This window comes from Lepidochelys olivacea (assembly GCF_965140295.1).
Source record: "Lepidochelys olivacea isolate rLepOli2 genome assembly, chromosome: 7".
Lineage (NCBI taxonomy): Eukaryota > Metazoa > Chordata > Testudines > Cheloniidae > Lepidochelys > Lepidochelys olivacea.
The window spans coordinates 48,225,745-48,251,845 of NC_140417.1; the positions used below are offsets into that span (position 1 = coordinate 48,225,745).

At 52.2% G+C, this 26,101-nt stretch overlaps 1 protein-coding gene across 3 annotated transcripts in view; it reads left to right on the forward strand.

Moving 5' to 3' along the window:
• CACNA2D2 (calcium voltage-gated channel auxiliary subunit alpha2delta 2) overlaps positions 1-26,101 on the forward strand; it is a 598,918-nt gene that overhangs the window by 495,253 nt on the left and 77,564 nt on the right. For all 3 annotated transcript variants that reach the window (XM_084635197.1, XM_084635195.1, XM_084635196.1), the window contains exons 9-12: positions 6,099-6,149; positions 6,459-6,558; positions 17,070-17,228; positions 22,497-22,604. In XM_084635197.1, coding sequence (XP_084491323.1) covers positions 6,099-6,149; positions 6,459-6,558; positions 17,070-17,228; positions 22,497-22,604 — 418 coding nt within the window. The remainder of the gene's footprint in view (positions 1-6,098; positions 6,150-6,458; positions 6,559-17,069; positions 17,229-22,496; positions 22,605-26,101) is intronic.

The following is a 26,101-nucleotide window of genomic DNA, read 5'->3' on the forward strand; positions in this document are numbered from 1 at the left end:
TCCTGTTCGAGTCAATGATGAAGCTGCCTTTGACTTCAACCAGGGCAGGATCAGGTCCTTGCCAAGCAGCGTGTAGACATGGCAGGAAGGAGCAGGCCATCTAGAGATGGGCTGGTGACATAAGAACGGCCACACTGGGTCAGACCAATGGTCCATCCAGCCCAGTATCCTGTCTCCTGACAGTGGCCAATGCCAGGTGCCCCAGAGGGAATGAACAGAACAGGTAATCATCAAGTGATCCATCCCCTGTCACACATACACAGCTTCTGGGGGCATGACTACACTAGCAGAGTTACATCGCGAGAGTTAGAGTGCCACTCAGAGAGCGTTGAAGGGAAACCGCTGTTGTGCGTTCACACTGTCAGCTGCCTGTGTGATAGCGTGTCAACACTTGTGGCACTTGCAGCAGTATACAAAGTGGTGCACTCTGGGCAGTTATCCCACAGAGCACCTCTTTCTCTTCTGCCACTAAGAGTTGTGGGAAGGTGGAGGGGGTCATGGAGCAGCCTGGGTCCTGTCCCAATGCCCCATGATGCATTGCTTCGCATCCCAGCAATCCCTTTGCTTCCGTCCACATTTGGCGCCATCTTTCAACGGTTTGTGTACTATACACCCTGCCTCTTCGGGCTGCAGGAATGGATCCCGAACTGTTGACCAGTATGCTGCTCATTCTGACCAACACATCACGGGTGGCAGTGGAGTTATTCCTTAAACTACAAAGGCAAGAGGGGTGCGACACTGATCTGGCCACGTGTAGTAGCTACGACACAAGATTGCTTGTGGCATTCACGGAGGTGGTGACCACAGTGGAATGCCGCTTTTGGGCTAAGGAAACAAGCACTGAGTGGTGGGATCACATCGCCATGCAAGTCTGGGATGACGAGCAGTGGCTGCAGAACTTTTGGATGAGGAAAGTCACATTCATGGGACTGTGTGAGGAGCTCGCCCCAGCCCTGCAGCGCAAGGACACGAGAATGAGAGCTGCCCCGTCGTTGGAGAAGCGCGTGGCAATTGCACTGTGGAAGCTGGCTACTCCAGACTGCTACCAATCGGTTGCTAACCAGTTCGGAGTGGGAAAGTTGACCATTGGACTCCTGTTGATGGAAGTGTGCAGGGCCATTAATATTGTCCTGCTCCAAAAGACCGTGACTCTAGGCAACGTGTGTGACGTGGATGGCTTCCCTAACTACGGAGGGGCGATAGATGGCACACATATTCCATTCTGGCACCAGACCACCTAGCCACTGAGTACATTGATAGCAAGGAGTATTTCTTAATGGTTATCCAGGCGCTTGTTGAGGAGCGTGGGCGTTTCACAGACCTTAACACAGGCTGATTCAGAAAGGTGCATGATGCATGCATCTTTCGGAACACTGGCCTGTTCATGAAGCTGCAAGCAGGGACTTTCTTCCCAGACCAGAAGATCACTGTAGGGGAAGTAGAAATGCCCACTGTGATCCTGGGAGACCACACCTACCTCTTAATGCCGTGGCTTATGAAGCCATACACGGAGCAACTTGACAGCAGCAAGGAACAGTTCAACAACAGGGTGAGCAAGTGCAGAATGACTGTTGAGTGTGCTTTTGGCCATTTAAAAGCCCACTGGCACTGCCTCTATGGGAAGCTGGACTTGTCCACTGACAATATTCCTATGCTTATAGCCACGTGCTGTATGCTTCATAATATCTGTGAAGGGAAGGGTGAAAGCTTCCCACTGGCCAAAAGCTGTGACCTTCGGACAGCTGATTGGTGGCCTCCATAAAATGAGTTGGGCAGGTGTTCACACCACATGTAGGCCCCCTTGCTGGCATCTCAGCAGAGGGGCTGCTCAGGCCCCCCTCTACCCCAGAGAGATGGGCCCTCTTACCCTGAGTGTGATCTGTGGTGAGATGGCTTCATTCAGCTGGCACTTGGCACCAGCATTGTAAAACCGGGGATGATTTAAGCCCTAGACCCCCCCCCCCCCACAACACACACACACACTCCACCACGGACAGGGAGCGCTCTGTGCCCGTCTTCAGTGGGAGCGCTCTGTGCCCGTCTTCGAGGGCACCATCGCCTGAGCTGCCAGGTCCGTGGGGTGTTCCCAGGGAGATGGGACACCCAGTGAGCAATGCTGATGGGAGCTGGCTTGAGGGCCTGCTGTATGAGACAGGGACGCCACGACGCTGGCTGATTAGTTGGCGGATGGATCCTCTGTCATTGAGGGGCCGTGAGAAAGGAGGCTTAGGCCTGAAGGGAGGCCCCAAGGAGAAGCCAAATTCTAGCCAAGCAACAGCTGAAGTGAACTGTGAGTGAACATTTAGGGATGTGCAAGTGATGGGCTGAGCTCCCAGCTCCGTCTGGTGTACTGGTAATTGGGTATTGCAGGGGGCTCAGCACCCATGGAATCTGGGCCCTGAGGGCTTGTCTACACTACTGTGTGGAGTAAATCTAAGATACGCAACTTCAGCTACATAAATAGCGTAGCTCAAGTCGATGTACTTAGATCTACTTACCGCGGTGTCTTCACTGTGGTAAGTCGACAGCTGATGCTCTCCCATCGACTTCGCTTATGCTTCTCGTTCTGGTGGAGTACTGGAGTCGATGGGAGAGCACTCAGCAGTCGATTTATCCCGTCTATACTAGATAGATGCAATAAATCGACCCCCGCTGGATCAATCGCTGCCTGCCGATCCGGCGGATAGTGTAGACAAGCCCTGAGTGTATCAGTCTGCCTGAAACTGTGTGTGTCTGTGTCCGCAGCTGGGTTGGTGTGCCTGTCTCTGCAATGCACAGACTGTGTGTGTTTGCACATCACTGCCTGGATGTGTGTGATGTGTGGGGTGGAATGTGTGTCTGGGAATGTTGGGCAATAACATAAAACTTCTTCGGTGGAGTTTAGCTCTCCAAGATTTTGATTTTGAAATACAACACATTTCAGGAGCTTCTAACAAAGTGGCTGATGCACTCGCCCTTGAAAGTTTCCCAGAATCAACTGGTTAAAATCGTCCTTGAAACGTGGAAAATATTGTTAGTTTTTATATAATCAGTAGTATATCTAGAGGTGCATGTGTCTTATTAATTCTGTTTTCTCCTAGAGCTCCAGGAAGAAATCACAGCCAGTGTGGAGCAGGCTGTCCAGCACTGTCTATGATTTGGGGGGCCTGTCATAAACATACAGCTAAGGGTAGCATAAAATCCCTCCTTTACCTGTAAAGGGTTAAGAAGTTCAAATAACCTGGTTGGCACCTGACCAAAAGGACCAATAAGGGGAGGAGATACTTTCAAATCTGTGGGGGAAGGTTTTTGTTTTTTGCTTCTTTATGTTCTCTCTGGGACAGCGAGGAACCAGGGCAGGGAAAATACTAAATACTAATGCCCTACCTCAACTAAGCATCTAAGATTACAAATTGTAAGTAATAGGAAGGACAGGCGTTATATTATCTTTCGTTTTAGCTTGTGAATTTTCCCTAGGCTAAGAGGGAGGTTTATTCCTGGGGTTTTTTGGTAACTTTTTGCCTATAAAAAAATATTATTTTTCTTTATAATAAAGTTCTGCTTTTAAGAACCTGATTGGTTTTTAGTGTCCTAAAAACCCAGGGGGCTGCTCTGGGCTCACCTTGTTAACCTATTTGGTTGGTATATTATTCTCAAGCCTCCCCCGGGAAAAGGGGTGAAGGGGTTTGGGGGGATATTTTGGGGAACAGGAACTCCAAGTGGTTCTTTTCCTTGAATCCTTGTCTAACTCACTTGGTGGTGGCAGCGATACCGTTCCAAGGACCAGGAAGAATTTGTACCTTGGGGAAGTTTTTAACCTAAGCTGGTAGAAATAAGCTTAGGGGGTCTTTCATGCAGGTCCCCACATCTGTACCCTAGAGTTCAGAGTGGGGAGGGAACCCTGTCAGGGGTGTATTGTGTTTCTCCATTGTTGGGGGGTGTCGAGTCTCACTGTATGTGTTGTGTGCCTGCAGCAGTGGGGTGTGTGTGTATGGCAGTGTGATGTCTGTCTACGGCCGCAGCAATATGATGTGGCTTTAGCAGTGTAATGTGTGTGTGTCTGCAGCAGCGTCTTGTGTTCGTGCATGGTGTGTGGTTTGTGTATGGCAGTGTGATGTGTGGTGTGTGGCTGCTGTAAAGAGGTGTGTGTGTCTGGCAGTGTTGTGGGTGTGTCTACGGCAGTGTGGTGTTTGTGTCTACAGAAGTGCAGTGCATCTGTGGCGGTGGAGTGTGTGCAGCAGGGGTTTGTGTGTGGCAGTGTGGGGTGGGTGTGGCAGTGTGTATGGGGTGTGTGTGTGTAGCATTGTGGGTTGTGTGTTTGCGGTAGTGACTGAGTAGTGCTCCGTGAATCTCTCTCGCTGCCTTGTGGTGCCGTTTGTACTGAAAGGCCTGAATGGTGGGTCCCTTAGCTGAGCAGCCGGGGTGGTGGTCCAAGAGACAACCCGGCCATTGCCTAGGCGAATGCGGGAGGCCGTAGAGGAGGAAGTCCAGGCAATGTTGGATCTGGGTGTTATTGAGCGCTCCCAGAGCGAGTGGCAGAGCCCCGTTGTCCTCATACCAAAGCCGGATGGGAGCCGGCAGTTTTGCATTGACTTCTGGAGGGTAAACGCCATTTCAAAATTTGACGCCTATCTGATGCCCTGACTCGATGAGCTCCTCAACCGGCTCGGGGAGGAATCTCCATCCTTAGAGGTTTTTAAGGCCTGGCTTGACAAAGCCCTGGCTGGGATGATTACTTGGTGTTGGTCCTGCTTTGAGCAGGGCGTTGGACTAGATGACCTCCTGGGGTCTCTTCCAACCCTAATATTCTATGATTCTATGAGGGTTCTGAGTTACTACAGAAAATTCTTTCTAAGGTATCTGCCTGGTGGGTCTTGCCCACATGGTCAGGGTCTAACTGATCATCATATTTGGGGTCAGGAAGGAATTTTCCCTTGGGTCTGATTGGCAGAGACAGTGGTGGGGTTTCACCTTTGCGTGGGGTCACTTGCAGGTTTAAACTAGTGTAAATGGTGAATTCTCTGTCACTTAAAGGCTTTAAACCATGATTTGAGGACTTCAGTAACTCAGCCAGAGGTTAGGGGTCTATTACAGGAGTGAATGGGTGAGGTTCTGTGGCCTAGGTCAGACTAGTTGATCACGATGGTCCCTTCTGACTTCAGTAAGCATATCTGAGTAAGAATGTACATTACAATTTTAAATTTAACGAGTGTCCCATAAGTGACTGGTCACAAGATGTCAGAACACATTAGTATTAGAGCTGAGTGGGTCTAATATTTATTTAATTTTCTTTCTTGATATAGGAATTAGATACAGTGCTCCTGTCAGATATTTCTAAGTTATTATCTGCAAAAACACTGGAGTTTTCAGTTGCCTAAGCAGCCCCTGGAATCACGGTGAAATTTGTGCTCCCGTGATCTGAAATGGTGCCCCTGTGGGAAGGCACGGAATTTGTGTCCGCCGCCCCCCTCCCCCCTACACGCAGCTCCATTGGCCTGACTGCCGCTGCCCCCCCACCCCCACCCCAAAATGTAGAAGTCAAACTACACCTGTGGACCTTAGATCTCCACAGCCGACCCACCCACGCTTCACTGACAATGACAGCCGCTCTGCACACCCCAGGGAACAGCCCTCACAGCATGTGGTGCTCAAAACACAGGCTCCAGCTGATGAGCTGTGCATTGTGCACAAAGAATTTGAAGTTTGATGCTGCCAGTCCATCATGCTTCATTTTGCACTCTCTGAATCCAGACCCACCAAACTTCCTGCTGAGGATTCTGGGTAGTGTAGTCCAGCAGGCTGCTTCCTCGACTAAGGACAGTTATTAAAACGGTCACTAGAAGGCATTTAAAAAATCATTTGTATATTATAATTGCTACATAGAGCCCTGAGCTTTCTCCAGTTATCAGAGTAATTTAATCATGGGCTCTTGAGTGGTTTTATCCAGCCCAGGACAATACACATACACATACATGCCCTCTTGCCAGCCACTGCTATAGTTCTCCCATCCCAACCTCGCCCTCCCCAGTTGGCCCCGGGCTGCGATGCGATGCCAGTCCCTTCTCCGGGTGGGTTGGGAGGCTGGGGCATGCTTCACACTCTGTCTTTGCTCATTGCAGGTATATCCAAGGGGCCTCCTCTCCAAAGGACATGGTGATCATCGTGGACGTGTGAGTGTTGACCGGGAGGAATCTGTAGGAACCCCCCTCCCCTGGATTCCTTTTGTGGCCAGGGCCTTCTTGTGAAATTCTCACCTAGCCAATCAACAGTCTACAAAAGGGTGGAGCCAGAGTGAGCATGTAACTCTGCCCTCCTAAGGGAAGGCTCTGGGGGGCTGCTGAGGAGCAGTGGGGTCACTGGTCATGCCATGCTCCCCTCCCCTGCCCTTTCCCTCCAAGCAGCAGGGTATTGTATGCCAACCCCAGAGTTATGTATTGCCTTGAGCCACATCACAAGCCATGCCTCCTCTGCCTCCTCAGGAGCGGCAGCGTCAGTGGTCTCACCCTGAAGCTGATGAAGACATCAGTCTGCGAGATGCTGGACACCCTTTCCGATGACGACTATGTCAACGTGGCTTCAGTAAGTACCACTCTGAGGAGGGGTGAGGGGTGGGGAACCCTAGCAATGAGAGATGGAGAACACCCTTCAAGTCCATGGCCTACCAGCCTGTGCACCACCATTTGGTCTCAATTGGGCGTAGTGCACCCAAATACCAGGACTCGTGGCCCTCCCACACTGTGACACAGCTCACTGGGAGGAAAGTTTCTGGACTACATTTCCTTTGGCTAAATAGCAAACCCATGTGACTCCTGATCAATCCAGACTGCATTGGTCTTTCTAAAAGAGAGACGTTCTGAGTTGGAATTGCTCGGTGGAGTTCTCTGGCCTGTGCCGTGCATGAGACAATCCAAATGGTCCCTTCTGCCTTAACATCTAGGGAGCAGGGGGCTGCGTAGCTAGTGATCAGGGAGGCAGTGGATAGTTCTTACAGAGAGAGCGTTTCCTGGACCGTGGTGAGTGCTGGGATTGTTCCCAGATGAGCTGGGCATGGAGAGTTAGTTAGAGTTAGATGGGGCCCCACTGCCTGCACAGGGGATGGATGAACCAGGAGGGGCACAGCGAAAGCCTGAGCTGATCCTGAGCCATGCTGGAGTTCAGCTTACTTTCTCCTGCTCATTTCCTTTCCCAGGAGCAGGGGCTCTGACACACCATCAGAGGGTCTGTCCTGGCATGGCAGGGCCCTGATGCCAGAGCAGAGCAATTTCACATGTCCAAAGCACTAAGCAAGCACCCAGAGTTAGATGCAGCAGCAGGCCAAGATTGCAAGCTGTTCCCCGCTAGGGAAGGAGATTGGCCACGTGGCACAGCCTGGCCCCAGTGGGGTGTTGTCAGGCTCACAGGGGGTGTGGTTAAACTCTCACGGGGTGTGGTCAAGCCCTCACTCATCTAGCGCATGTTATCTTCCACACAGTGCCCTCACCTGGGATGCATATCGCACCCGCTGCATTGTGCGTCCACCCTGTGCCTGTAGGCTGACTCCCATCACCAAGGCCAAGCCGGCACCACTCCCTGCCACCTTCCCAGTTTGGCTTACTCCATTAAGGGCAGAAGGTTGCCCCTAGGGCACCAATCCTACACATTAATAAAACTGTGTCACACATGGCAGCCCGCGCACTCCTCGTACTATACAGTATCCATGATTGTTTGGCAACAGGGTAAATTGAATGGCACTAATTATACTGTAACCTTTGTTATTGCTAACCAACACACTGTAATTGTTATGTAGATACTCTCTATAGACAAGTAACCTCAGTGCTACTCTGTGCTATGACAGTGGAACACTTAGCCACTAAATAGCGATGTTGTTGTGACTGGAGCCATGTACGGCGAGGAGCTAAGGAATTGTTATCCAGTAATTTCTCTGTAGAGTAGTTAAATGCCAGCTAATTGCACCCTGCTTCTTGGCTGCAAAAAGGTGTAGCACCTATGGTGCTCAGCCTTGCAGAGGGAGAGAGAGAGAGAGACTGTGTCACTGAATGTGGTCACTTGTATATGTACCCTGACCCTGATCCCGCACCATCACGGCGTACACTCCAATGATAGTGTCACCATGCACGGTTGCATCAAAGAGTTGGGACATTTGTGACTAGCCTGGGCATCGTCTCATCTCTGTCCTCCTCCTCCCCTCCTGCTTGGAGGGTCTTATGACCGGTCCGTGTGTCTGAGGCCTCCAGCGTCAGCTGCATGAGTGCTCCTCGACCTCCTGGGTGCCGTCAGACCTGCAGTGCCAAGGAAATGACCGTGGTTCTTGGGATAGGGTTGGTTTTAATGAGGGTTGCCACAGGCTCTTTTCCTTCGTCCCTCTCCATCCCATCTCTGAGCCAATTCACCCAGCATCTGACAGGCCTTTTCAGCCACCCCAAAACCACGGCTCCCCCAACACCCATCAAAGAGGGTGTCAAACCCAAGTCCAGCGTCAACTCCCTGGGAGTCTGGATCACTCCTAGGAGCCTGGCAGTTTTGCTGACACCTTGGCAGGGCTGGTGGAAGAACAAGGACCCTGGAAAACCTTCAGAATACTGAGCCCCCACCATTCCTATGGAGATCAGTGGGATTTCTCCCCACCTTGGCAAAGCAGGCCCCGAGGAGTATGGGGCCGGAGACGTGTTGGTACAGCCGGAGGGGCGTGAGGTCCAGCATAGCTCCTTGGTGTTGCCACACAATCAGTAAAGCCAGCTGATGGCTTCCAGTGGGGCTATAACAGTGGCTCATGGTGTCACCAGCCTCCAGCACCGAGGAGTTAAAGCAACAATTGGTTCTGTAGTGACTGAGATCTGGGAAGCAGCTTAGCCACTCACAAAATGCCACAGCATCTGGGAGGAGAAGAGCATTTTCTTTCTTTCTTTCTTTCTTTCTTTCTTTCTTTCTTTCTTTCTTTCTTTCTTTCTTTCTTTCTTTCTATAATGGGAAAAGGGGGGAGGAATCTCTAGTCCCTCAGAGGCTCTGCCCTCTGCCTTGCATGGCTCCCGCAGCCCCATTTACCATTTCTGTCACCTTTCCCTTCCCTCCCCTCTCCCGATGTCTCCCTGCCTTTGATCGATTGCAACCGACAAAACACACTGTGAGAAATAAATTACATCCTTCCCTTGCCATTTCCCCTGCACCGGCTTTGACGGCCGGTTTTCTTTGTGGGAGAAGTTCATTGTGGTGACGGTGGGGTGTTGGCATGAGAGGCAAAGGGGGGGCCGGGACTTGGGGCTGGCCGAGGGAGACGTACAGCTGCATCAGCCTAGCTAGCTCGGGAGGTTTTGTGGCTCTGCAGGGCGTGCTCTGGCATCAGACTAGCTTTCAGCCAGGAACAGCTCTGGCTTCCTCAGGGCAGAGCAGAATCTAGTTAACAGCATACATGTGGCTTCCGATAGTCATGCTGCCGACTGGAGTAAGGTACTAGCCAACGGTCATAAAGTTGGCTTACAGTCTGGCTTATCCCTCCCACCAGATTGGACACAGAACAGTTTGGAGCAACGCGGACATTTTATCTGCCATGAGTCAGAGGAAATTGTCTCCTAGTCTCCACGCCCTCCCAGGAAGTGTTAGGGGTCGGTCCAGAGTCCCCTCGTTTTTCAGGCATGTAGATGCCTCAAAAAAAATCTCGTTCAGGTTCTTTCCATTGCAAGGAAAGAGCAAACCTGCCATTATGGCAGGCACCGCAGGCTAGTGCTTCGGACCTGGGATGGCTGCAAGCCGGGAGAGCGCCCCATGGGAACCCAATCCTCCCCTTGGGAAGGGACGAAGGCCTGTGAAGGACGACTTGCAGGAGAGAGGCGGGTGCCTTCACCTCTCACTTACTGGCCTGTGCCACGCTCCTGATGTAGAGTTGGTATGAGATACAGAGAGTGAGGGATCCCTTCCGGCTGGGCCTGAGAACCCAGGCCACAATGTCTGTGCGCCTGTCATAGTGAAGAGGGCTGGCCTAGCCCCCTTACAGTGGGGCAGAGGTGGGGTCCAGAGCCCGCTGAAGGCAGTGGAAAGGCTCCTACCGGTGTGGGTCAGGCCCCTCGCTTGGTAACACAGCCCCACTCACTGAGACCTCGCATACAGCCAGTTGACACAGGCTCGGGGAATCTGCTACTGCTGCCCACGTCTGCATGCCCCAGCACAGACTCATGCAGACTGCGCCTCGGCTGTTGGATGGAACATGCTCACGCAGCAACGTCCCAGCATGGATCAGCTGCAGCGACTGAGCCAGGATCTCTGAGCATGAGGCCGTACTGCTGGAGTTAAAGGGGCACGTGTGTCAGAGAGAGTAGTAGACTTGTCAGCTTCTTCCATGGCCCAGCCAGTAGAGGGGCAGGAACCTCCATGCTGGGCTGGGCTGGGTTATGCTCAGCAAGCAGAGTGCTGGGCGCTGCAGGGGTGGCAGGTTTGTATAATTTTTGGTGGTGCCCAGAACGGGTCCAAGTCCCGCCCCTGCACACTCACCTGCCTAAGGCTCTGGGAGGAAGTTTGGGTGTGACTCTGGGACGGAGTTTGGGTGCTGGGTATGGGCTCTGGACTGGGACAGGAGGTTGGGGTGCAGGAGGGCCCTGAATTTGCGGAAGCCCATACAACCACGGGCCCATACAACTCGCCACCCCTGGGGCCCTGTCCCATCCCAGGCTGTCGCACTGGGATGTGTTCGGTGGCATCACATCTGTTAGAGGCTATGGGGGATAACACAAGGGGCCTAGATGTTCAGATTCATCTGGGAAGCTCAACTCAGGCTGGAGAGCAGAGCAGAGGCCTTGACAAAGGTCACAGAGGAAACTGCGACTTCGTGCATGTTGGCAATTGCAGCAAACTCTGAGGCTGTGAAGCTACTAGGGGTCAGTTTGCCTCAGCAGCCAAGAGGTATGATGTTCCTGTCAGCCAGAAGGTGACCAGGATGTAATAGTGACCTTCCTGAGGACACCTCTCCAGCTGTCACCACTTAGGGTGACCACACAGCAAGTGTGAAAAATCAGGACAGGGCGGGGGGTAATAGGAGCCTATATAAGAAAAAGCCCCAAATAACGGTACTGTCCCTATAAAATCGGGACATCTGGTCAGCCTATCACCACTGGAGCTGTGAGCTAATCAGGCAGCCAGATGTCTGATGGGCTGCATGGCAGGGTGGTTCTCTAGACCAGCTGTGCTCCTAGGTGATCAAGGCCTCTCTCCCATTCTGGGGAAACCCATTCTCTGGGATGACTGAAGAAGCAATATGTCTGGAGCCGAGACTGGATTGCCCCCAGAGCCGAAGGTCTATCATCAGGTTGTCAGTATTATCAGCCGACATGGCTGCAAGCCTGGGGCTCATTAAAACTAGTCCAGCTTGACAGATCCACGGCTTCCGCCCCCAGGGCCAGGAGAGGCAGTACATGAATAAGGCATGATCCACTGTTGCCCAGGAAAAAGGTTCCCCACAGTGAGCCCTCGGAGGGCATTGGATGCCGTCCACAGAGCGTGATGCTGCAAGGTGCTGAGCACTCTGGCGCTGCTCCAGCAAAGCAGGCATCTTAGGTGCCCACCCGTCACATTCATATCTGAGTGCCTCACACTCTTTAACATATTAATCCCCATAACCGCTCTGTGAGGAAGGCAGGGCTGTTAGCCCCATTGCACTGAAAAGTACCGGGATGCTCTCTAAAGACTCACCCACCAGAAGGCAAAGAACAAATTCAATGTTCAGTGTTGTTATTCCTTACAATCTCATGATTTTTAAGCCAATTTTGTGATTTTTTTTTGGAGGCTTTTTTTGGACTCCTGATTTTAACCTCTTGGGGTTGGCAGTACTGGATTTGGTCCCAGTCCTTTCAGTTCTTTCCTCTCCAGGGTTTTATAATAATAAATAACCCTAATTAGCACTTCTCAAACAGTTTTGCAGACATTGTCCCTGATTCTAGACCCTGCTGTGTGCTGCAAAGCAGTCGTGAAGACTCAACTCCCAGAGCATCCCCAGGGGGCTGTTTGGAATACAAGACGAATGGCGCCAGCATGCCCTGGCAGGTTTTGCAAACTGATCGGTCGTCGGTGCTCCCCACAGGCCCCCAGCACAGCTCAGATCCTCAGGTGTCTGGACTGAGAAATGTGCCTCCTGCCCTGGCCTTTATATCTTTATGGAGGATTGGCGGCAGCTGCTGACCCCAACTACTTCCCTCCTCAGCACGATCTGCTCCCAGGACAAGTGATGATCTCTCCCTGGACAGCTTCCATTATTGTTACTGATTGATTCATATAGCACCAGGAGCCTGCCAGGCACTTAACAGACAAGCATGAAGCCAGCTATGCAGCATGTAGACGAAGGAGAGGGTACAGCAGCGGAAGCAAAATGACTGAGTGGTGAGGCCGGGCAGGCTTCCCATAGGAGCCACCATGTTTTCCCTTCTAAATGAGTCAGTGTGGGGCGGGGGGGAGGACAAGGGTGTATGTACAGGCCTTGGGAAAGAGGCTGGTTAGGAGGGACCTGAACAAGGGGAGGGATGGCCCATCAAACTCTCAGGGAGAGGTCAGAAACAGTCTCTGATATTGGGAAGTCAGCCTGCGTCACCTTAAGGGCCTGCTTTTCATTGACTTCCATTGGAGTTGAGGGGTACTCAGCACCCCTGAGAATTAAGTCCGGAGAGATGCCAGCAGGTTGCCCCAAAATGCGTGGCTCCCAGAATTAAAAGCCACCTTTGCAAATGCATCCCTTACCATCTCATGTGCCATCCCACTCGGCCTCTTCCTGGCATCAGCACTGGGCTGGAGGGCTGGCAGGCAGGGCTGGAGCAGCTTGCGAAGTATGGGACCAAAGGGCTGGGGCAGAGCAGAGACAAGCCAGGCCAGCTTGAAGAGGATGTGCTCTGCACAAGCTTTTCTCTTAGGTAGGGGAAGCAAACTGGCAGTTGTTGGACTTGTTTTTCCAAAGGAGAGCAACAAAATCTGCTCAGTCTACAGCAAGGGAGAGTTAGGTTCAATATTAGGAAAAACATGCATCCGATGAAGTGAGCTGTAGCTCATGAAAGCTTATGCTCAAATAAATTTGTTAGTCTCTAAGGTGCCACAAGTCCTCCTTTTCTTTTTGAGGAAAAACTGTTTAAGGATAGCTAAGCTCTAGAGTAGGCTTCCTAGGGAGGCTGTGGAATCCCTGTCTTAGGAGGCTTTTAAAAACAGATGTGACAGGCACGTGTCAGAGATGGTCTATCCACAGGCCCCAAGCACACCTCAGATCCTCAGGTGTCGACTGAGAAATGTGCCTCCTGTCCTGGCCTTAATATCTTTATGGAGGATTAGCGGCAGCTGCTGACCCCAGCTACTTCCCTCCTCAGCACGATCTGCTCCCAGGACAAGCGATGATCTCTCCCTGGACAGCATCCATTATTACTGATTGACCTATATAGCACCGAGAGCATGCCAAGTTTACTTGGTCCTGTCTCAGCGCAGGGGCCGGACCAGGTGACTTCTCAAGGTCCCTTCTGGCCCGATGTTTCCAGGATTATACAAGCTGACCTGTGCAGCCACTACCCAGCGAGATGGCCTGCTGTTTTCTCAGGCCATTGGCCTGGCCTAGCGGGAGTCAGGAGCTGTAGTTGCTCTTTGTCCCACATGCCCTCTCTCTGGCAGGGAAGTAATGAGTGTAACCTGGCTATTTTTGCCAGATCCCTGCCTCCCTATTGAATGTTCTGTATTTCCAGCAATCTGAGCACCTCTGCTCTGTCCATCCTCTCACTCCTGCTCCCTGATGGGAGGTCAGGCCGCTCCATGCTGGAGCATAGTGCAGGACATTTGCTTAAGTGGGTTTGCCACCTTATGATAAAGCACTTGAATTTCATGCAGAAATCCTACCCAGAGATGCTCAGGGAAATCACATGGACAGATACATTCTGCTCTTGGTTACACTGGTGTAAATGTCATCTAACTCCATTCAGTTCTTCCAGAATTTACACAATGCTAACTGAGAGCCAGATATGGCTGAGTGATTAATTGGGCCCTGACTTTCAGGAAATGGGGAATGAATCCCACCTCTTTCTAGACATCCATTTCTCATTTGGGGGGATGGTTCCTACCGGTTCTCACTCCTTTTCCTCCTCTTCCCCCTGTCCTGTGCAGGAGCTGTGATGATTTTCCGGTCCCAGAAGAAGTTGGGGGTGTGGAGGAAATGGGCAGGAAATGCTTTCTCAAGGCCTTGAGCATGAGCTCACAGCTCTGTTTGGCATGTGTGAACAGCTGATAGGGTAACTAGACAGCGTCAGGTTAGGAATCACCAAGCTGATCCTCGTCCACTTGATGTCCCTTTTGTGCCTCTTCTGGCGGCAGAGAGGGGATGGGGAGCTGCCCTGATAGCGCAGCTGGGGATTCCCCAGGGGTGGGTGCACACCTGCCGCCCTACAGCATAAAGGGCACTCCAGGGGCAGAAGCACACTGCACTCTGAAAACCCCGTGCTGCCAGGGGACAGTACACCGACTCCTCCCTCCCCTTCTCAGGTTTGCAGCATGCTGTTCCAGCACATCTGAGGATCTGGCCCGATAGATTGTTAAGAGACCCATTTTCTGTCGGTCTCAGGTAGTTATACAACCCCTGTCACCAATGTATCTGAGCACCTCACGATCTCCAGTGTATTTATACGCTCACATCCCTGGGAGGCAGGACAGGGCAAGTGTCCCCATGGTACAGATGGGAAACTGACGCACAGAGAGACTTTCCCAACATCATACAGTGTGTCTGTGGTTGAGCAGGGAACTGAAGCAGGCCTAGTCACTGGACCATCCTGCCTATGTAACCCCGGTTGCTAAAAACCCATCAGACTAAATCTGAAAGCGTTTTCAGACTCTCAGAGTCACATCTAGGCTGTGTTCAGCTCCGTCACACAAGTGCTGCTGCGTTTGAATCATGTTTTCTGCGTGCTTTTCACTCAGCTTGGAGCAATGAAGATAGGCTAGTCAGGTTTGCTGTGGCTTCTAAAAAAAGGAGTACTTGTGGCACCTTAGAGACTAACAAATGTATTAGAGCATAAGCTTTCGTAGGCTACAGCCCACTTCATCGGATGCATAGAATGGAACATATAGTAAGAAGATATATATATACATACAGATAAGTTGGAAGTTGCCATATAAACTGCGAGGGGCTAATTAATTAAGATGAGCTATTATCAGCAAGAGAAAAAACTTTTGTAGTGATAATCAAGATGGCCCCTTTAGACAGTTGACAAGAAGGTGTGAGGATACTTAACGTGTGGAAATAGATTCAATATGTGTAATGACCCAGCCACTCCCAGTCTCTATTCAAACCCAAGTTAATGGTGTCTAGTTTGCATATTAAGTCAAGCTCAGCAGTTTCTCTTTGGAGTCTGTTTTTGAAGCTTTTCTGTTGCAAAATTGCCACCCTTAAATCTTCTGGTCAGTTTCACTTCCAGGTTCTCCTGCATTAGCCGGGTATTGCCCTGTCTGGGACACAAGGGCCATGTTCAGTTTTAAGGAAGCTGTTTTTTACTGGACTGTTTGCTTAAAATGGGAACATTTCTAGTTGTCTTAGCTGATACGTCTTGTTTTTACTAAGCCTAAATTTTAGGGACTAAAATGTTCCTGCCAGTGTCCCGTTAAATGAGAGTGTTATGGGCTGAAAGCAGTATGATAAGCAAGATGATATTCCAGGCTCTTTGGAAATTACTGGTTTCTAGGAAGGTGATTATAGTATTTGATTTATTGCCCCTTTATTCTCCTACTCATTTTCTATCACATTTATCAAAACAGAAGCAGAATGAGAAAATGTCTGTCAGAATGACAATGGGAATTTTGTAGTGGAGATACTGCAGGGTGAATTGCTGGATTGGTTTGTTATGGTACTGGCCAGAATTTTCAAACTTGGGTTCCTAAATCCATATCTAGGCTCCTACATAAAAGTGACCTTTTTTTCAGAAGTACCAAGTAACTGCAGAAATCATTCAGAATTGCTGTGTCCAGCACCTCGGAAATCTATTTAGGAGCCTAATTATTGATTTAGAGTCTAACTTTGGGCTCCTGGGTTTGAATCTGTTGCCCAGTGTTTTCATCTCTAGGTCACAGGTTTTACTTTGTCCTAAATCCAGGTGCCTCAAGTCACTGCCAGCTGATGGCCGCTTGGTGGCCTGTGTGAAGTGAGTTTGTGATCTCAGTGCAGCTCTCAGGGCTGGATCCAAGGCCCAGGGAAGTCAGTGGAAGGACTCCCATTGGGCTTTGGATTAAACACTCACCCACCCCACAGTGACTAGGTATCCACAAAACACACAAGCCCCCTATTGTAACTAGCACTAATTGCCCCACACCCCTTGTTGACAATCTCAGCAAAGGCGATAAGGTGCAAATTTGCCCAAAGACTGGGCTGTCTAGAGTGGATTGCTGCCCGGCAGGCATTCTCCAGCAGAAGTTCACAGCCCAGCTTCCTTGGGAAGGTTCCAGCGTTCCTTTATTACATGACTGTATTCTATAGCAGTGGGCCAGATCTGCAGGGCACCACAGCACTGCTTGACCCAGCTTCTCTGCCGCCTGCTGCTTGACTAGGCAAGGCTCCTCTCATCTCCCCATCTCTGCCAGCCACAAGCTGTCACTCTGCTAGCTCCCCGCTCTGCCCATGCCTGCAGGGGAGGATGCCCAGCTCTTTGAGATGTTGTGGAAACATTCTCCTGGGTCCTGCAGTACGAGATGCCCCCTGTTTCTATCCGGGATGGATTTTTGACTCTCTGGTGCGTGTGCCCTTTATTTAGCTAGATTTATGTCATTACAGGCAGCGTTTTGGCGCTTACGCTGATACAGATCCATCCCAGCCACACCAGGGACAATGGCAGGCGAAACTATTTTTAGCACAACAGGGACCGTGAGCTGGTAGATGTCCCATGGAGAAGCCCTATAAGTTACGAGTGCTGAGCGGTGCCAGGAGCTGTGATTTATAACCCACTAAGCATTTGCTATGGGGAAGGCGAGTCTTTGGTTCTCTTCCTGCCTCCTCTACCAAGTCGATTGCCTTTCAGTTGGGGATTACAGCGTCGCTGCTGCAGTTCCCCCTCTGCCCCTCCAACATGCTGTGATGCTCGGTCCCTTTCTCTCTTTCTTCCTAGTTTAACGAGAAGGCAAAACCTGTATCCTGCTTCAAGCACCTGGTCCAGGCCAACATCCGCAACAAGAAGGTCTTCAAGGAAGACGTGCAGGAGATGGTAGCCAAGGGGACAACCGACTACAAAGCTGGCTTTGAGTACGCCTTTGACCAGCTGCAAAATGTAAGTCTGGGACTGGGAGGGGGGCTTTAGGACTCAAACACAGGGGCTTCCAAAGGACAAAATCCCGGGCAGTTCCAGGACTCAGACTCTCAGGTTTTGGGGGTGGGGGCTCCAGGATCCTGACTGGAGGCTTCCAGGTGAAATGCTTGGCCTCCGAGCAGGAGGCTTGGACCATTCACTGCCAGATGACTCTGCAACTCATAAGCCTGGGGACTGTGTTCAATCAGCTGTTTGCAAGAGGGTACCCCCATCTTGTGACTCTGTGAACTTCTCTCCTCTTCACCTCGGGATCTCAGCCTAGTGGGGAAGGTCCTTGCTGTTATTGTTTATTATTTGTATTATCATAACCCATGGGAGCCCCCATCATCACCAGGACTCTGTTGTGCTAGACGCTATACAAACACAGAACAGAAAGACAGTCCCTGCCCCAAAGAGCTTCCATTCTAACACTATGGGTACACTGCACACCAGCACGTAGGATACACATAGCTACTCATCGCAGTGAAAAGCAGGCTGCCTCCACACTGCAGGGTGTAGCTACACGCGTCAGTGAAAGGCTCTGGCAGGGGGAGGCAGTGGGGAAAGGCTGAGCTTTTGGTCGCTGCCTCCACTCTGCCAGAGCCTTTCCCCACTGCTGGAGTCTTTCCCCAGCAGTGGGGTAAGGGTCAAGCACTGGGGAGACAGCAGGACACAATGCTGCTAAAAACAGCAGTGTAGATGGGAGGCACTGCTTGAGCGAGTATCCTCATATCCTTCAGGCATGTCTTTACTCACCTACAATGTGCCTCACCATCTATACTGCTGTTCATACTCATGCTAGGTATATACGCGACACGCCACCGAAAGAAGCGGGTTGTGTTGGCATACTCTAATTATAAGACAAGAGACACCAGCTGGATATGACACATGAGAAAGCACAAAGAAACCAGGAGACAATGCTGTCGAAACAGACCTTTTGGAAACAGGAGATTCTCCCATGGCCTCTGCCTGGCAGCTGGACACACTCTAGCCTCACAGGGAAGCCTCCATGTCTGGAAATTTCCCTCTCGGAGTCTCAGGTCAGCCCTTCCTTTCCAAGCTTCCGTGTCTTTGATAGGATCCTCTTCCAAAATCCATTAGCGATGGGCTGGAGCCCATAGGTCCAAGCAGCCGCCAAGCCATGGGGATGTCCGTGTGGGTCCTTGCGTGGACCTTTGCTCTGTAACATGGCTGATCCTTCCTCAGTCCAGAGCTCTTCAGTCCCTCAGGCCCCTCACACCCCGGCCGCCAGCCATCAGCTTTTCAGTCGCTCACCTGAGAACGAGATCTTGGGCCATAGGATATTAACTGGAACAGAGCCCCACACTTCTGCCCCCGCAGTGCCAGGATGCAGCACTGACTGAGAGCCAACGTTAAGTGGACACTGCAGCTTGACTTGGAGAGTATTTCATACATCTTCAGCTCTGTTCAGAGCACTGGGAGCAAAACTCCGGGGGGAACAGGGTGGTACCTGCTTCGCTGCAGCGCCCCCTATGGGCAGAGGCTGGGGCTGGAGTAGCTGGGAGCTCCCCCCACAGCCAGTGTCCCATGCCCCTCCCCACAGCACCCCCTCTGGGCAGAGGCTGAGGCTGGAGTAGCCGGGAGTTCCCCCCACAGCCAGTGCTCCTGCCCCCTCCTGACAGCACCCCCTGCTGGGAGAGGCTGGGGCTGGCATCGCCAGGAGCTCCTCCCATAGCCAGCGCTTCGACCCCCTCCCCACAGCGCCCCCTTCTGAGAGAAGCTGGGAATGGAGCAGGGAGCACCTAACAGGCAGTGCTTTTCACCATTCCTTACAGTGTCCCCCACAGGGTGCGCCTTGAATTGCACCGTGTTCCCTTCACAGATGCCTGCCTCAGGGCTCTCACCCAGTATCACATGCAGCTGCTAAGCGCTGCATGAGGCCATCAGCAGCGCCCAGGCTGGAAAAGCTCAGCTCGGCCTGTCCCGGGGCAGGGCTCTGCTGGCAGGACCTGCTTATGTTATTGCTGCAGCCCTGGCCAGATCAATGGAGAGCCTCAGGGCCTGGAATTTCAGTTTTCACAGGAACTGCTGCCTCTTACATTTCATTAAAAAGTTCACAGGACCAACGTGAGAGGGCTCGGCTCAGACAGGCCACCAAGGCGGTGGGCCAGATAAAGATGAATGGCCCTATTAATCACTGAGCAGTAATAGTCACAACATAATTTCTGTCCAGACAGCCCCCACCTCCAGTTCACCTCCACCACCTTCACCCCTGGAGAATCAGGCAGGGAAAACAGATTTGTCATGGCCAGCATGGTGAGCCTGGGCTGAGTCCTGCATAGAGGCAGAGAAATCTGTACTCACACACCCTGCTGTACTCACACATGCACGTACACCCTCACCGCTGTACACACACTGCTGTACACACACTGCTGTACCCGCACGAACACCGTGCTGTAGTCACACGCCCACGCACACGTGGCTGTACTCACACATGCACACACTGCGGTACACATGCACACACACACTGCTGTACTCACACATGCACACACTGCGGTACACGTGCACACACACACTGCTGTACTCACACGTGCACACACTGCGGTACACGTGCACACACACACTGCTGTACTCACACGTGCACACACTGCGGTACACATGCACACACACTGCGGTACACATGCACACACACACTGCTGTACTCACACATGCACACACTGCGGTACACATGCACACACACACTGCTGTACTCACACATGCACACACTGCGGTACACGTGCACACACACACACTGCTGTACTCACACATGCACACACTGCGGTACACGTGCACACACACACACTGCTGTACTCACACATGCACACACTGCGGTACACGTGCACACACACACTGCTGTACTCACACGTGCACACACTGCGGTACACGTGCACACACACACTGCTGTACTCACACGTGCACACACTGCGGTACACGTGCACACACACACTGCTGTACTCACACGTGCACACACTGTGGTACACATGCACACACACACTGCGGTACACATGCACACACACACTGCTGTACTCACACATGCACACACTGCGGTACACATGCACACACACACTGCTGTACTCACACATGCACACACTGCGGTACACGTGCACACACACACACTGCTGTACTCACACATGCACACACTGCGGTACACGTGCACACACACACACTGCTGTACTCACACATGCACACACTGCGGTACACATGCACACACACACTGCTGTACTCACACATGCACACACTGCGGTACACATGCACACACACACTGCTGTACTCACACATGCACACACTGCGGTACACGTGCACACACACACTGCTGTACTCACACGTGCACACACTGCGGTACACGTGCACACACACACTGCTGTACTCACACGTGCACACACTGCGGTACACATGCACACACACACTGCGGTACACATGCACACACACACTGCTGTACTCACACATGCACACACTGCGGTACACGTGCACACACACACACTGCTGTACTCACACATGCACACACTGCAGTACACATGCACACACACACTGCTGTACTCACACATGCACACACTGCGGTACACGTGCACACACACACACTGCTGTACTCACACATGCACACACTGCGGTACACATGCACACACACACTGCTGTACTCACACGTGCACACACTGCAGTACACGTGCACACACACACTGCTGTACTCACATATGCACACACTGCGGTACACGTGCACACACACACTGCTGTACTCACATATGCACACACTGCGGTACACGTGCACACACACACTGCTGTACTCACACGTGCACACACTGCGGTACACATGCACACACACACGCTGCTGTGCACGTGCGTGCGCACACCCTGCTGTATTCACACATCCACGTGCACACACGCACACTGTTGTGGACGCATATGCACACATCTCTGTTTGCGAGTGGAAACGCGCAGGGTGGCTTGCAGCCCTGGGCACTCACATGGATTCCAAACCCTCCCTGGAGAGACCATGAGATGCAGCCAAACCTGACAAGGGAATTAGGTAGATTTGGGGTTTGTCACCATTTGAGCAGCAAGAGAGACAGGTGTATAGGAGAGGAATTACCAATGGCTGCCCTGGTGCTCCTGGCTGCCCCAGCCTCTCCCAGCAAGAGGCGCTCTGGGGAGGGGGCAGGGCCAGGTACTCCAGCCCCAGCCTTTCCCACTGTCCATTGTGTGCCCAGTTGAGAGGTCTTCCAGTTCCATATTGCTCTTTTCTCCCTGTCTGGGCAGGTCCTGTGGTGCAGGCATGGCTCTCTGGCCCCTGCTGGCCCCTCTGACAGCTTCCTTTCACTCATCCCAGGCAGAGGCAGAATTACCCTGGGCTGTCCAGCAGCAAGCACTGGGGGGTCCTCAATGGTTCTCGTTGCTGGATCATGGCATCCTCAGAGCACAGCTGGCCTTGGCCCCTTCTGCTTCCCATTCCCTTCCCTTCCAGAGCCCAAAGTGCCTGGGCTAGGTCTGGGAAGGGAAATTGGGTCTGAATCTCAGACGAGACTTCTGGGGACCTCCTCTCCCCAGGAGAGCAGCGGGCACTCCATGGCCTGGCTCATTTCAGACTAGGCTGGAGAACAGGGAGCCCAACTTTGCTGGCCAAGGGGAATCAGCCAGATAACCTCCTAGGTCCTTCCTGGCTTCAGTGAATAGGAAGGAAGTTGCAGCAGGTGTAATGGCCTGAGTGGGATGATACTGCGACCGATGCTTCTCATCACCAGGGCTGCTTCTTGACAGGCGCTTCTGAGCTCTTCATCCCTGCTGCCCTGAGAATGGGGACATGTTATATGGATGTGTTGTTCTCACTCTTAGACATGTATAGGCACCCACACGTACAATACAAAAACAATTCTGTAGGCACCTTGGAGGACACGGTGGTTACTATTCCGGACATAGGGGCCTCCCAGAACGTCAGAGTGACCGTTGTGATAAAACTCACACCCTCTGTGCTCCAAACACATTATCTGAGCCAAAGGAGAGTCCCCCATAGATGCCAGCAGGATAGGGCATATGACACATGATGGAGTAGTTCTGATCCCATCCAGCAGCAGACAGTGGGGCACAATACCCCAGCCAGTTTGTTGCTGTGTATAGTAGACACACACACACACACACTGTATACAGCCTTTCTTAGCAGAAGCCCGTGCATTGGTTTAACCCAGGAGCATGACAGAGGCAGTCGATGTGCTCTGTCCCTTCCAGGGCCTGCCCTCACTCTGTTTTTTCTCTTGGTTGCAGTCCAACATCACGCGAGCCAACTGCAATAAGATGATCATGATGTTCACCGATGGTGGGGAAGACCGGGTCCAGGATGTGTTTGAGAAGTACAACTGGCCCAATAAAACGGTGAGTGCTCTGGTATTAGACACACCAATCCCCTGCTGACGTGGTCCTGGTCCTAGTGCAGCCCATGAGCACTGCCCGCGCTCCAACAGGCAGTATGTGTGTTCGTTTCTTACCCCAGAATACCAGGCTGCTGTGTGCTGTGCGTTTGTTTCTTGGGCTCTACTCCTAGCCTCTCCCAGCCAGAGGCATTGCGAGGAATTGGGTAGGAGCATTGGCTTTTGGAAGACGCCCAGCTATTTCACTTCTCAGCCTTTCCCAGCAGGAGGCGCTGTGGGGAGCAGGGCAGGAGTGCTGGCTGTGGGGGAGCTGTGGGGGGAGCTCGCCGCTACTCCAGCCCCAGCCTCTCTCAGCAGGGGGCGCTGTGGGGAGGGGGCAGGAGTGCTGGCTGTGGGGGAGTTCCCAGCTATGCCAGCCCCAGCCTCTCCCTGCAGGGGGTGCTGTAGGGAATGCTACAAGAGCGGCAGCCACTGTAGCAAGGCAGGGACGCAGGTCCGAGGTTTACATCACAGCCCTTTATGGTGCTGCATTTAAAAGCTGATATGAAATGTCCATTTTCAGTGTATTCTGCAGTTTCCAGGCAAGAGCGAGTCATTTCTGTCTCCCTCTGGGCCCCGAGAGGCTTGGTCGGAGCGGATGACGGAGGGCCTATATCCTGCCCCAGTTAACATTTACATACCTACAGACTTTCACTCTCTCCAGGTTTGCAATGAAGGGTTTGGTGAGATAACAGGCAGGCTGATAAGGCAAAGGCATCCCCTTGGGTGGAGGCAAGCTATGTATGCATTGCATTAGCAGGGCTGGGGGCAGGGAAACCTCCTGGCTTTTAAGAGCAGATCCCGCAATGCAGACTTACACACACTCTCTCTCTCTCTCTCTCTCTCCATTTGCTCACTGAGGAACACAGTGGCTAACAAGTTGCTGTTCCACTGCCTAGAGAAAAGGGTCCCATCCTGGGGTGCTGGACACATGTGGCTTTGGAGCCATTTTTGTAAGGAATAACCTAAGGTTTGCAGCTCAGGCTCCACCGAGCTGTACTGATCCACTCTACTACCACAGGCACACGCTGCTTCCTGTTAAGGATTCTGGGTAATGTAGTCTATCAGACACAACGAGGAATCCGGTGGCACCTTAAAGACGAACAGATTTATTTGGGCATAAGCTTTCATGGGTGAAAAACCAGCTCTGAAAGCTTATGCCCAAATAAATCTGTTCGTCTTTAAGGTGCCACCGGACTCTTCGTTGTTTTTGTGGATACAGACTAACACGGCTACCCCTCTGATACTTGGTAGTCTATCAGGCCTTTCTTGTACTAAGAAGTGTTGTATTTAGACCTACCACTAACGGGCACTCCAAACAGAATAGCCCAGAGCCCTGCCCAGGCAGCATGGCTAATTGCAGTGGGGTTGCACAGGGGATAGGTGAAGGCAGGATTTGATGCTGTGTGCACCTATTGCTACATTACGCATGTGTAAGGAAAGCCCAGGTTAAAGGGTGCTGGTCTGGCAGGTGGGGACTGTCATGACCAGAGCAGGTCCCTGCTGAGCAATGATCCCACTGAGGTGGGAGTGGGAAAAGCAGCCTTTGGATTCAAGCTCGATGGAGACCAAAAGTCAGCCCCATGCAATGGAAGTTTGGTGGCCTGTGTGAAATGAGTGCTCTGTTCTCAGCCCGCTGCGAGTATCCACAAGACAAAAGCCACTGCCACCCTGGCATTAGTTAGGTTACAGTCTCAAGTGAGAGGCTAAGGGCCATGGCGATGGAGGGCTGTCTGGACTCGGAATTTGCCTGGATTCCAGCCACCAGAGCAGACCCCTAGTATGTGCAGGGGAAGCCGTGATTTACACTGGGTTCTGAAAACGGGGTGTGATCCACTGATGCAAATTGCAGTGAACCCCATCTCGGTGCAGCTGCACAGGTTGTGGGACCAGGGCAAACCTTCAGGGTAGCCAAGGCCTGAGCTCTCCTTTGAGTCCAGCCCTCCAGAGGCACAAGGGAGGGGAAATTTGCACGGCCACTGCCTTGTGCTGTCCCTTGTGCATAGACACAAGGGCTGAGTCCCAAAGGGCACTGAGCCAAAGGTGGAGCTGCTGCAGCCCAGCTCTGAGCTCAGGGGAATCTTGCAAGCTACGAAGAGATCTGGCTGTTCCATCCTCTTCAGAGCAAAGGGGATGGACAAAAGGTTGGGGATGCAAGGGGTGGGCCTGGCAGAGAATGGGTCGTGCCTGCATAGCACAAGACAGGGATCTAGTGCACAGAGTCTCATGTCAGGGGCAGAAGAGCAGGCAAAGACATACCCGGGAAATGCAATGGGGTTTCTCCCTGGGAGCAACGTGCTGTGAATGAGCCAACGAGGTGGGCAGAGGTGGTATCATTGACCTGCTTCCTCCGTCCCTTCCTGGGGCTGCCCATCACGAGTAGGGGATTGAGCATGAGTCGGGAAAGGTGGGTGAGAAGCCCTGTGAGGGGGCAGGGAGTGAATCTCTGGAGCTGCTTTGCCATGCGCCAGTTCATCACAAGGAAAGGGGAAACAGGCATTGGCTTTATCACCTGATTCCACCTCATTTGATGGGAACTATTACAACGTCTGTCCTTCCTGCCCGCCTGGTCCTGCACTGAGCCACTGCCCCTGTAATGGGACGGCTCACATGCCAGGGCTGTCTTATTACCTGTGCTGAAGTGCCAGGGAAGGAAATGTGCAGAGCTCCCTCGCCCGGGCTGTTGGTACACAGGGGATGTGTCACAGGAGAGCTGGGCTGGAAGAGAGCGGAATGGGAGCACCTCAGTGCTCTCAAGGGGCTGTGGGACCATGGGAGAGGAGTCCCCAGGAGGCAGGAGGGTTGTGCCCAGATGGTTCCTTTCCCTGCCAGCCTGTGACCCCCATCCATCTCCCCAGTAACTCGGCAAGGGGGAGCAGGGAATCCTCTCCAGCCCAGACCATGCAGCAGAAGTGGAGCTGCTCCACATTCATTAGTCCAGCCTCCATGGGCCAAGCATCCCTTCGATTGCTGGGGAGGACTGGAGGGTCAGCCTAGACTACCTCTGACGGTGTTTGTCCAACCTAGTCTTAAAACCCTCCAGTAACAGGGATTCCACAACCTCCCTTGGAGGCCTGTTCCAGAGCTGAACTATCGGGAGAGTTAGACAGTTTTTCCTAATATCGAACCTAAATGGCCCTGACTGCAGATTAAACCCATTGCTTCTTGTCCTACTGTCAGTGGGTGTGGGCAACAATTAATCACCATCTTCTTTGTAACAGTCCTTAACATATTTGAAGACTGTTATCAGGTGTGTTGTCCCCCCCCTTCCCCCCCCCCCCCGGTCCCCCAGTCTTCTTATCTCAAGACTAAACACTCCATTTTTTAATCTTTCTTCGCAGGTCAGGTTTTCTAAACCTTTGATCATTGTTGTTGCTCTCCTCTATATTCTCTCCAGTTTGTCCACATCTTTCCCAAAGTGTGGCACCCAGAATTGGACCCAGCACTTCAGCTGGGGCCTCA